The 12,568-nt window shown below is 33.6% G+C and overlaps 2 protein-coding genes and 1 pseudogene across 2 annotated transcripts; all 3 read left to right on the top strand.

Annotated features, from left to right (window-relative positions):
• Positions 1–275: 275 nt before the first annotated feature.
• Positions 276–2,421, top strand: LOC142611675 (glutathione S-transferase F13-like). Its single transcript, XM_075783776.1, has 3 exons — positions 276–427; positions 573–621; positions 1,932–2,421. The coding sequence occupies exons 1-3, from the start codon at positions 281–283 to the stop codon at positions 2,381–2,383; spliced, it is 648 nt and encodes a 215-aa protein (XP_075639891.1). The 5' UTR covers positions 276–280; the 3' UTR covers positions 2,384–2,421.
• A 5,515-nt stretch (positions 2,422–7,936) lies between these two features.
• LOC142612326 (glutathione S-transferase PARB-like) lies at positions 7,937–9,421 on the top strand (annotated as a pseudogene).
• Positions 9,422–9,675: 254 nt separating this feature from the next.
• LOC142614221 (glutathione S-transferase F13-like) lies at positions 9,676–11,166 on the top strand. Its single transcript, XM_075786784.1, has 3 exons — positions 9,676–9,983; positions 10,142–10,190; positions 10,614–11,166. The coding sequence occupies exons 1-3, from the start codon at positions 9,837–9,839 to the stop codon at positions 11,063–11,065; spliced, it is 648 nt and encodes a 215-aa protein (XP_075642899.1). The 5' UTR covers positions 9,676–9,836; the 3' UTR covers positions 11,066–11,166.
• Positions 11,167–12,568: the final 1,402 nt, after the last annotated feature.

The raw sequence follows: 12,568 nt of genomic DNA, 5'->3' as shown, positions 1-12,568 counted from the left end.
AAATAGTGGTGATTTGATGGTGAAATTCGACAAGCATGGTGATATCTGAAATGGTAACGCAATTAAATTTAGACCTCATTAATCATTATCTCCGTTCCAATCTGTATCCACCGTCATATGTCAACACTAGTGGTGGTCAAGACTAGCTGGGCCACAACTATATATAACACCTTCCTCTATATCTTAGCCTATATAACATACAGTTCACTTCACCTCAACACATAGCATATCTCTCTCTCTCTCTCTCTCTCACACTTTGGATCCTTGTTTTAGTGAGAAAATGGCTATGAAGCTTTATGGACTTCCCATGTCTACATGCACCACTCGTGTGATGGCTTGCCTCCACGAGAAAGGTGTAGATTTTGAGCTTGTTCCGGTTAACCTTGGCACTGGGGAACACAAACAGCCTCCTTTTCTATCTAAGAATGTATGTATTATCCACATCAAATCTAATACTATTTATTCTCCTTGCACTCGATTTTATATTATCGAATCTCCATGCTTTTGTAGATACACAATTTTTAGTTTTCAAATTGGCTTATAATATCTTTTTGGGTAAAAAAACATTGCAGCCCTTTGGTCAGATTCCAGTGCTAGAAGATGGTGATCTCACTCTTTTTGGTAAGTTCACCTTATATATATATATTTTCGTATAATTTTTCTTCTGCTACCTAATTATTTTCCTCATGCTTATGACTATATTGTCTATCATAGTGATGATTGCTCTAAATCCAATTTAGTGTGCATTTGGATAGCGCTGAAAAGCACTATCCTGCGTCTGCGTTTTTTTTTTTTTGAGAAGAGCATTCAGCACTTTTAGTAGATTCTGTGTACTGTTTTATGGGATCTATAAACCTCTTTTTTCAATAAAAATTTCATTAAAAATGGATCTCACGGCATTATTTACACATTTAAAAATGATTTTACTACAATATTCTCAATTTTCAATAAAATAAGCGGTATCTAAACACACCCTAGAATAACTTTTTCCTGCATAAATACTTGAATACAATTTAAAAAAAAAATTTTGTTTGAATGAAACTTATAATTAATTAATTAATCATTTTTATTTTTATTTTTTATCAAAGAGTGATAGAATAGGTCACTCTATACACTTGTACTGTTCCTGTTGAACTCTTAAAAAGTGTCAAAAGTGGTGCACTGGTGCTTGGCTCGGATTGTATTGGAGGCACCATTACTATAATTAACATGACAAGTGGCCTAGAGATAAAAGTGCCCTGCAAAAGTAAAAATGAAAGGGTACGAATGTACGATAGCTTGGTATTGGAGATGTTCAACAATGATCCAAGTTTAACAGAATATATATGACATTGGATTTGGATATTCATGTGTCAAAACTCCAAATCATTTTGCTAAGCTTGTTGTTTCTGTACCATGTTGTTGTGAACTTGTCATGGCTCGAAGACAATGGGGCCAAGCAAGCCATCATTGGTTTATATTGCCTTATGAGATCAACAATGTACATTAAATAAAATTTAAAGGGAATTCAAGATAATAATGGAATAAAAAAATAGAGTTAGATTAAATTAGAGTAAAATTTTATCTCAGAAAAAAAAAGAGTTAATTATTTTCCCCTTCTCCATAATAAATTCACTTTGATTTCTTACATATTCTACTAGTTTCTTTCTTAGTTCATCCTGATTAATTTAATTATAACATACTTTTAATCATCTGAATGTTTGTCGAGATTTTTTTTCTTTTGGCCATGTGGTGCGGGAGTCAAATTGTGAAAGGTTTTTGATTTCAAAATCTTTTCCCTGAAAAAAATAAATAAAGAGCTCATTAGTCATTACTTATATATCTTGCCTTCACAAGCAATATAAATTCATATGTTAAATATATGTTTTGTCAGGGCTGTTTTCTGAACTAAGTGGATTCCTTAAATAATTGACCTTTCATGTGTATTACAGAATCTAGGGCAATCACAGCATATGTGGCTGAGAAATGCAAGGAAACTGGAACTGATCTCATGAGGCACACAAACCCCAAAGAAGCTGCTATGGTTAAGGTATGGATGGAGGTGGAATCCCAGACTTTCAACCCTGCAATCTCTCCCATTGTCTTGGAATATGTTATTGGGCCTTCAATGGGCAAAAAAACTGAACAAGCAGTCGTCGATGGCTGCATGGGGAAGCTAGGACAAGTGCTTGATGTGTATGAGTCTAGGCTGAGTACGTGCAAGTACTTGGCTGGTGATTTCTATAGCATGGCTGACCTGCATCACCTTCCTTTCATGCACTATTTCATGACCACACCATGTGCCTCGATGGTTAAAGACCGTCCCCATGTTATGGCATGGTGGCAAGACATTTCTTCTAGGCCTGCTTTCAAGAAAATGGTTGGGGCCATGACTTTTGGTTAAGAGGAAATGCTAACATCTTGGAGGAACTTGATGAGATCATGTGGTGGTTTACCTTAGAGGATTATGTATAGTCTATATTAAATAAAATAACTTTTGAGTGCTCTGTCTTTCTCATATGAGTTTTCTTATCACCTAATGTAAACGTTCAAAGCTTTTTGAACACTTAATGAATAAAAATTTACAGTTTCGCTTGACCTATCATTTTCCCTGCGTACTTTTGAGGGCTTTCACCATCCCAAAGAGATGACAGGGTGGTGATCAATTTTGCTTCATTTACCTTGTCTCTTTGCACCCCGCCGTCGATTGTGTATATTTATGTTTTTATGATTGTATTCATAATTGTTAAATCATGAATTGTAATGTAAATCGATTTTTTATATTTCTATATCGTGAATTGTATCGTATCATATTGTATATTATAAGATATATAAAACACTTAATAAATAAATAAATAAATATATATATATATATACACAAAAACTTATAGATATACATATATAAAAGATATATTCATTATAAATCTGTAATATATTCAACAAAGGTCATTAAATAAATCAAATTAACATATTTTTATAACAGACGCATCAAATTGATTAAACACAGAAGTGATAATACATGATATATATAAGCCAAAACAATAGTTTCTTTTCATTATCTTGTCTAATCAACTCCATCTAAGTTAATGTTATCATATTGTTCATTATCTTGCAAAATTATTTTTTCATTGACATTTTAGTCATTATAATCAATATTTACTTTCTCTTTTTTTTTTATTCTGATATTTTATTCTTTATATTTTTTCTTAGCATTCTAGCTTTTCAGACTTGTAACAATAATAGTAACATAAAAAATAATTATATTTTCATTTAATACATTATTCATGGCATAGAAAAGAACTAATTTGCAAATATAAAAGTAAAGTGTCAAGTGTATGGTTTCGTAGGAGAAAGAGTAGAGAGGGGAAAAAAAAACTCATGGAAATGTTATTTAATTAGACTCAATTAAGTATCCCAATAATTTTGTGTTAAAAAAAAGTCTAACAATTTGTTTAAATCAAACAGAATTGAAACAACAAATTTTAACAGAAAAACCTCATTTTAAATCCAAATGTTTATGTATTGTACGATACACCAATACCATACGATTCATACAATACATAATTATGTATCGGACGATTCATGAGCACTTATAATGTGTCCTTATGATACAGAACTTTTTGTGTATACAATACGATACATATTTTATGATACGTATCACGTATTGTATGATACTACAACTATGTTTATATATGTGCTTTTAATTAATATTTATTTTGCATATTTTCTATTTCTAATTTATTCATTTACCATTCCAAAATAGTTATTCCCTCTCTCTCTCTCATGATTGATCCTCCACTTTCTCTTCTATCTTTACCTCATTATTGTTGAAGCCACCTCATTAGAGAGGGAAAAATACCTCCAACCTACCTTGCCCTAGACCTACCTTTGTATCTTTTATCTCTATCTCTTTTATACCAAAGTGTACCTCACTAGGATGGTAAAATGTCTACAACCCATCCCACTCTTGACCTACTTTGAGAGAGTTTTTCCCACCCTAAAGAGGCAATGAGATGTGGACTTGAGAATCCCTTTAAGGTGGCTCCAAGATTGATGATATTTAGGTGATTTGAAACAAGGGCCTTATTGATTACATGAGGCTTAGGAACCACACTAAACCAAATTGTTGGTGTAACGTTTCCTAATGTGCTTATTACTTATGTGGTTCGCGCCAAAGCCTACATTTACAAGTTGAGCTCTACCAAATCAACAAGTTTCATGGTCTCTTACTCATGTTTTATCACACAATTGAGCTTACACAAAAAATTTGGAAAAAAAAAAACAATATTACCTCAAAGAGCTTTACAAAACCCAAACTTCAACTCAATTAAAATTTGCAAACTTGTTTAATGCAACCCAAACACCTTTGAGACACTTAACTTAATGGGTTTCCTGGTCATGGTAGGAGAAAGAAAAGCTCACACCTCTCATCCAAACTCTTGTATTTCTTTTGAAAAAATTATTAAATATTCTCAAAATACTGTGATATAGTGCTCTGTATAATCATTTCTGTATATTTTCTTAGTTAAAGAAAAGTCTAATTACTTAGTTTATAGAAGCCTTAAAAAGGTGGGCCAGAAATAAGTTAAAAAGCTCTTATGGGCAACATGGTCTTTTTCTATTGCATGGAAAGATGAACTAAACGAATGGTAAGAGCATTCACATCTGTTTCTAAAAAAAAAAATCTCATTTTACCATCTCAAAAGCTACTTTATTATTTATACTATACCATTTTACAATACATCTATTATCTCATATTTTATTTTATTATTCCACTTATTAAAATAATTTATACTGCACAATAAAATAATATAATTCAATCTCTCTCTTTCCTCCCCATCTCTTTCTTTAACCACCACACATAAAACTCACATCCCAGTCACTACCACCACGCCACCACCACTGCCCACCAAAATCCCACTGAACCAAAAACCCGAATTAAAATTAACAAAACCAAGCAAATTCCCACCAAAAACCCAATAATCCAAATCCAACCCAAATCCAATCCAAATAATTTATCACATGTGCAATCACTAGTACTCGACTTGGTTGCTGAGAAATTCATAAGGGTGTTACTGTGTTTGATCATCCTAGAAAATAGAATAGACCCATTAATTCAATCAGCTTTTTCTTTTTTGCTTTCAAACTCACACGATCAATTCTTGTATACATATATTGCAAAGAAAATCGAAAAGACAATACATGGTTCTCTTTGTCTTTAGCAACCAGTTGACATACAAGAGGGATTCAATGGCCGGACCAACATGGTGGGGCTCGATAATATCAAAAGGAGGAAAAATGAAGTCCTCCAACAAGGAGTTGTAGTGGGACTCGGTCGCTAATCTTGCCACGCCGATCTTACCACACCGATCTCTGCCACGCCAATTGCCATGCCGTGACCACTCCGATCTCCAACCCACCTCCAATGGCTAGCTTTGAACAAGAGAGAGAGAGAGAGAGAGAGAGAGAGAGAGAGAGAGAGAGAGAGAGAGAGAGAGAGAGAGAGGAAGTGATGGTTGATGGTTGAATGAAAGAGAAGGCTCAGGGAAAAGAAATGAAAACATTGAAAAAAGAGAAAGAAGGACCAAAAAAATAATATAATATTTATTTCATATGCTATAGTACTGTTGTATAAGTAAGACAGTACTGTAGCACTATTGCAAAATTTTTTGCAATTAGAAGACTGGGTAAGAACATCCACATCAGTGAAGCTATTTGGTATCACAAAAACCTACTTTATCTATTTACCTACTCATTTTACAAAACATCCAGTAATAGTAGATCTATTTTAGCTTTCAACACAATAAAATAATATATCTATTACAATAAAATAATATATCTACTACAATAAAATTTTACATTCCATTACCAAAAAAAAACCACAAACCGATCAATGACACAATCTACAACCACTGCCAACCAAGAACAACCACCCAAAACCACCCAACAACAACTAGCTTTGATATACACACACAGAGAAAGAAATATATGATCTAAAAATTTAATGAAACTCATATTAGAAACTCAGCCAAATTGAACTGGTTTTTACTCTCCTTGTCGTGCTTGAGTGATGAAGTTGCTAATAACCAAAAAAAATGACTTCTTTCATTTCGAAAAATTTTCTTGGCAATTAAACGCCTTTAAAAAATTACATTTCTGATTAGAAAAACAACAAAACAGAACAAAAAATCAACAAAATTCAAAAATAGAAAAAGCCGAATCTTAAAAAAAAAAAAACAAAAATGGTGATGCAGTGAAGTAATAATGAAAAACAACCTTGGAAAACCGATCGGACGGTGAAGAAGAGGCCTTGATGAGCTTGGATCGGCGGTGGAGCTTGGGTCGGCAATGAAGCTTGGATCGGCTTTGGGTGAGTGGTGAGATGGAGGACTGGGCAAGATGGGTCTCGACGATGAGGGAGAGAGAAAAAAAATGAGAAGGAAAAAGGAAGAAAGAAGAGAATAAGATGAGAGTTTGAGCTTCGGTGAGAGTTTGATGAGAGCTAATTTGAGGAGAGAGGGTGAGAATGAGAGCAACGGGCAGAATGAGCAAAAAGAAAAAAAAGTATTATTTTAATAGAAGTAGGAATTAAAATAATATTTTCAACTTTTAATTTTACCTTCCGTACGAAGCAAAAAGTAGCTTCGTACAAAAGCCTGAAGCTAAAAAATTTAGGCTTTACATACATTGTTGTGAGAGCATTTTTTATGTTTTGGTGAAGCTAAAATAGATATATATTTAGCTTCACTGTTGTGAGTGCTCTAATGAATGTTACTTGTGTTTTGATGCTAAAATATACCATATTGCCATTTACAAGTCCGGATGTGAATGCTCTAGGAAGAATCTTGTAATATGAAGTATAATTTTGCAAATAAGATTACTGAGCCACTTTATGAAAAAAAAAAAAAATACTGAGCCACTGTATAAAACTTGGAAAATGTAGTAAAGGAAAGAAAATTAATCAAAACACTGAAGAGAGATTGGTACTTTTTTTTTGTTATTTATAAAATCGATGATTTTTTGTCTTTTCTTTTATGACATGAAGTACCAATATAATAAACCGTTTTGTTTTATCCGGATGTAAATTAGTGTGTGAATCAAATACGTCTGTATATTCAGTCCAAAAAAAAAAAAAAGTCCGTATATTTGTATTGAAAATGTCCACTTTTTATATAAAAAGACATTCGTGGAAAGTTATATTTGCGGTGATGGTTATACTTAACTGTTCTGTGAAATTAAAAAAAAAAAAAAAAGAGTCTAACTTACACAAATAATTTCACAAAAATATTCACACCTACGTAAGTGGCCAACTATGCCAGCTATTAATAATAAGTAAAAAAAAAAATATATATATATATATATATTAAAAGCCAGAGAACTAATAAAAATTTTACCAACTTAGTGGTTGAGAAAAAAATTGAGAAAGTTGTTGTTTTTGAAATACAAATCTTTTATCTCATTTTTTGCATTCCACTTTATGTTCCACCAATTATGATTTGTTATGTATTCTTTGTATCTATAGCATGGCTTATGTAAAAATAGGAAAAGAAAATCATGAATTCATTAAAAAATGAAAAACACTTTTTTATCATGTAAATTGCATTTCAAAAATGAGTAATGTAAATAACATAAGATTTTAATAATTTTTTCACGAGTGCTAACGTACCAAGTTCTAATTGATAAAACATCATTCTTACATTCATCAATTATAAATACCAATTTTATTAACATCCATCACAAGTAGGAGTTCCTACCCAACAATTTCATCATGACCCCAATCATGACCCTATCTGTCCACAAATTTTGACCTTTTGACCATATATATATATATATATATATATATATATATATAGATACCCTATTCTATAAATTTTTCCAACATTCAAGCTTAATTTAGTTGTGTTTCCATCCTTCAGTCAATATCAATTAGGAGTGGTGTAAGGAGAGCTTAACGTAAATGGCAGTCCGAAAAGTCTATGGAAGCCTCAACTCACAAGCCACATTGAAGGTTCTGGCATGCCTCTTTGAGAATGATCTTGATTTTGAGTTTGTTTCAGTCAATCTTGATGCTGGAGAGAAGAAGAAGAAGAATGCCTGTCTTTCCATGAATGTAAGTTAATACACTAGGATGTGAACTTTCTCCAAAATTCAGAACTTACACTAAAGAATGATAATAATAATTTTTCCAACCAGTTCTTAGTGAACACTTTGAATGACTTTTGAGTGAGTAATTTTTGTTTTGTTCACTGGTTCATCGTTGTCCTATTGCTTTTTAAACATGGTACATGGAATGCACAAGAATGGATTGCACTCGTTTTAATGAGCAAATGCAGTTGGTTAATTGAGCATTACAAAAGAAAATTTACAAGATATCAATGTAACATTTTTTTTTTGCTAAGCATATCAATGTACATTTGGTTTTAGATTGTGCAATACACTTTAAATGAAATATGTTTGCTTATTGATATATCAAATTTATATCATGAAATAGCATGTGATAATTGATAAAGGTCTCTCATGGGGCATAAATTGTGCTTTTGCTGGAGAGATCACATCTTGATCGAAAAGACTCTAATTGAGTAGTTAATATAACATTTTAGCATATCATTTAATTCAAAAGCTCAAAGTTATGAGTTTGGGCCCTACTCCATTTTGTTATTTTTATTCAATTGTGAGATTTTATTTGTGTACGTATTTAACAATCTTTCTCACTTCAAGCCCTCTCTATAGGCCATAAGAAAGTCCTATAGTCCTACTAGCCCTCTCTTGTCTATAGGTTTTTTTAAGCACCAGCACGTCATGGGTTTTGATACCACCTTTTTGTTGAAACTTCAATTGAGTAGTGAATATAAAATATAAGGATACCACTTTACTCAAAAGGCTTCAAGCCTCTAAATTTGACCAAACTACGTTATAGTAATCACCCCTCTTGTCATTCAATGTAGATCTTTATTAACATGTATATACCAAACTAGTTGTTCATCTGTATTTTGTAGCCATTTGGTCAGGTTCCAGTATACGAGGACAGTGGCATCAAGCAATTCAGTAAGCAATATATAATACCCTGACGCCTATGCAATTTGCATATTTTGCTATCCCTGGCTAACAAAAATGCAACCAATTGATTGTAAAATCAAGGGAAATAAAAGATGCATGGCCCATGAATATGACAAGAAAGAAGAAGAGCTAGTTTACTGGGATGGCAAGGATCAGGCCATAGTAGCCAATTGGGTTGATGTTGATTGTTGAGGACCACCAGTTTGAATCACCAGCATCGAAACTAATATTTGAGATTGTCATAAAACCAAACAATGGCTTGGCTCCTGACCAAGGTGTGGTGGCCGAGGCTGAAGCCAAATTAAGCAATGTTATTCTTGATGGTGAAATTCTTGGCCATATATGCAACGCAGGAGTTAGGAGCTTCTTGAAAAGAAACAATTAAATTCATATTCTGTGAGGCCATGCAATCAAACTGCAATAAATATAGGTATCTATATATGTAATGATAATCACATGCTTCATCATATGTCAAACAGTTGGAAATAGTCAAAATATATTCATTCTAATCTGGGTACAATTTTGATAAGGTAGCAAGAAAATAGTGGTGATTTGATGGTGAAATCTGAAAAGTATTGCTGTCTTAACTATGGCCTACGTGGCTTGCATATCTGATTGAGAATCTGGAAATTAATCCTTACCCATCGTCAAATTTCATCACTCTTGGTGGCCAAGACTAGCTGGCTACAGCTATATAGATAACACCTTCTATATCTTACTCTATATAACATATAGTTTACTTCACCTCATCAGATAGCATATCTCTCTCTATCACTTTGGATTCTTGTGTTTGTGAGAAAATGATTATCAAGATTTATGGAGTTCCAATTTCTACATGCACAGCTCGTGCGACGGCCTGCCTCTATGAGAAAGAAGTAGATTTTGAGCTTGTTCCGATTAATTTTTTTGGAGGGGAACACAAACAGCCTGCTTTTCTATCTAAGAATGTATGTATCACCCACATCTAATCTCATAGAGTCATAGTGTTTTTTTCTCCTTGCACTCGATTTATATTATCGAATTTGTAGAAACAGTGATACACAATTTTTAGTTTTCAAATTGGTTTATAATATTTTTTTGGGTAAAAAATATATACATATTGCAGCCCTTTGGTCAGATTCCAGCGCTGGAAGATGGTGATCTCACTCTTTTTGGTAAGTTCAGCTTTTATTTTTCTCACATGTTTTTCCTTTTCTGCTACCTTATTATTTTACTCATGCTTATGACTATATTGTCTATCATAGTGATGATTGCTCCTGCATAAATGCTTGAATGCAATTAAAATTTATATATATATATATATATATATATATATATATATATATATATATATATATATATATATTGTTTGAGCCAAAATTTTGTTTTTATTTTTGCAAAAAGTGATAGAATGGGTCACTTGATCTATACACCTGTATTGTATCTGTTGAACTCTAAAAGTGTCAAAAGTGGTGCAATGGTGCTTGAGCTCGGATTGCATTCGAGGCACCATTGCTGCAACAGGTCAAGTGGCCTATAGATGAGAATGAGAGTGCCCTGCTAAAGCAAAAATAATTGACCTTTCATGTGTATTACAGAATCTAGAGCAATTACAGCATATGTGGCTGAGAAATTCAAGGAAACAGGAACTGATCTCATTAGGCACAACAACCTCAAAGAAGCTGCTTTGGTTGAGGTGTGGATACAGGTGGAATCCCAGAGTTTCGACCCTGCAATCACTCCCATTGTCTTGGAATATGTTTTAGCGCCTATGAAAGGCAAAACTGCAGACAAAGCAGTCATCGATGCCAACTTGGTAAAGCTAGAAAAAGTGCTTGATGTGTATGAGTCTAGGCTGAGTAGCACCAAGTACTTGGCTGGTGATTTCTATAGCCTGGCTGACTTGCACCACTATCCTTACACTCACTATTTCATGACGACACCATGGGCCTCGTTGGTGAATGACCGTCCCGATGTTAAGGCATGGTGGGAGGACATTTCTTCTAGGCCTGCTTACAAGAAAATGACTGAGGCCATCGCTTCTTGTTAAGAGGAAATGAGAATTTTAAGGATTCTATTTTTAACATTTTGGAAGAACTTGATGAAATCATGTGGTGGTTATCTCAGTGGAATCTAGTAAATAAAAATCTCTCTCTCTCTCTCTCTCTCAGAGCACTCTCACCATTTCCCCTCTACTTTCTCTTTTATCTTTACCTAATTGATGCTAAAGCCACCTTATTAGAGAAGGAAAAGTACATCAAACCCGCCTCGCCCTGGATCGATGATATTTAGGTGATTTGAACCAAGGAACTCATTGATTACATGAGACTTAGGAGCCATGCACACTAAACCAAATTGTTGGTGTAACTTCTCCTAATGCGCTTATTACTTATGTGGTTCACTACAAAGCCGACACTTACAAGTTGAGCTCTACCAAATCAACAAGAATCATGGTCTCTTACTCATGTTTAATAACACAATTTGAAAAAAAAAAATACAATATTACCTCAAAAAGCTTTACAAAACCCAAACTTGGACTAAATTAAATTTTACAAACTTGTTTAAAGAAACCCCAAACACTCTCGAGACACTTGACTTAATAGGTTTCCTGTTCATGGTAGGAGAAAAAAAAAAGCTCACACCTCTCATTCAAATTTTTATCTCACTTTATGAGAAAATTATTAAATACTATTGAAACACGGTAATATTGTGCTCTCTACTCTCATTTTTGTATATTTTCTTAGTTAAAGACAAGTCGAATTATTTAGTTTATAGAAGTCTTAAAAATTTGGGCCAAAAATTAGTTAATAAGCTCTTATTTGCCGCTTGGTCCGAAAGAGGCCCATTCTACCTCCATTTTGGTCTTTTTCTATTGCATGGAAAGATGAACTAAACTAACGATAAGTGCCTGTTTGTTTCAACGTTTTCAACCCAAAAAGTCCGTTTTGAAAAAGCAAACCTAAAAAGCTCGTTTGGTTAGTTATAAAACGCAATTTTTTGGAAAAAGTTGCGTTTTGGGTTTGTGAAGAAAACGCGCAATGCGTTAATGGAGCTCTGAGGTGCATTTTGGAAAAAGTCCGTGCGCGTTGTCATATATCCGTTGGATGACCTTGGGCAATTACCAAATTACCCTTCAATAAATTAGAAGAGATCAAGTAGTAGTGGAGAAAAGACAAGCGGCGAAGTGGTAGGGAATCATGCAGTAGAATCACGCAGCAACTGTCCACCCAGTCAAGTGCAAAAACACAGTAGAATCACACAGCAAAGAAAGAGTTGTAGAATCACACAGTAGAAAAAAAAAAAAAAGAGTTCTGTGGAATGAAACTGGAATGTTCTGGAGGAAGATCAAGCATAGTAGAATCACGTAGCAAAGATCAAGCACAGTAGAACTTGCAGATGAAGTGGTAAGATAAAAGAGAGAAAGGAAGAAGAAGAAAAAAAGAAGAAAAAGAAGAAGAAAGGGCTTTGTAGAATGAATGTTCTGGAGGAAGTTACTGGTGAAAAGGGGAAAGAAGGACAAAAAAGAAAAGAGAAGGGTACGTGTGTGGAGGAG

This window comes from Castanea sativa, chromosome 10, assembly GCF_040712315.1.
Source record: "Castanea sativa cultivar Marrone di Chiusa Pesio chromosome 10, ASM4071231v1".
Lineage (NCBI taxonomy): Eukaryota > Viridiplantae > Streptophyta > Magnoliopsida > Fagales > Fagaceae > Castanea > Castanea sativa.
The sequence above is the reverse complement of the archived record's forward strand: the minus strand, read 5'-3'. Positions and strand labels throughout refer to the sequence as shown.

Bases quoted from the DNA above. Each gene is read 5' to 3' on its own strand.
- LOC142611675 (XM_075783776.1), top strand. From the start codon at position 281: ATGGCTATGAAGCTTTATGGACTTCCCATGTCTACATGCACCACTCGT. The intron at 428-572 runs GTATGTATTATC...AAAACATTGCAG, and splicing joins CTCCTTTTCTATCTAAGAAT to CCCTTTGGTCAGATTCCAGT. The intron at 622-1,931 runs GTAAGTTCACCT...TGTGTATTACAG, and splicing joins TGGTGATCTCACTCTTTTTG to AATCTAGGGCAATCACAGCA.
- LOC142614221 (XM_075786784.1), top strand. From the start codon at position 9,837: ATGATTATCAAGATTTATGGAGTTCCAATTTCTACATGCACAGCTCGT. The intron at 9,984-10,141 runs GTATGTATCACC...TACATATTGCAG, and splicing joins CTGCTTTTCTATCTAAGAAT to CCCTTTGGTCAGATTCCAGC. The intron at 10,191-10,613 runs GTAAGTTCAGCT...TGTGTATTACAG, and splicing joins TGGTGATCTCACTCTTTTTG to AATCTAGAGCAATTACAGCA.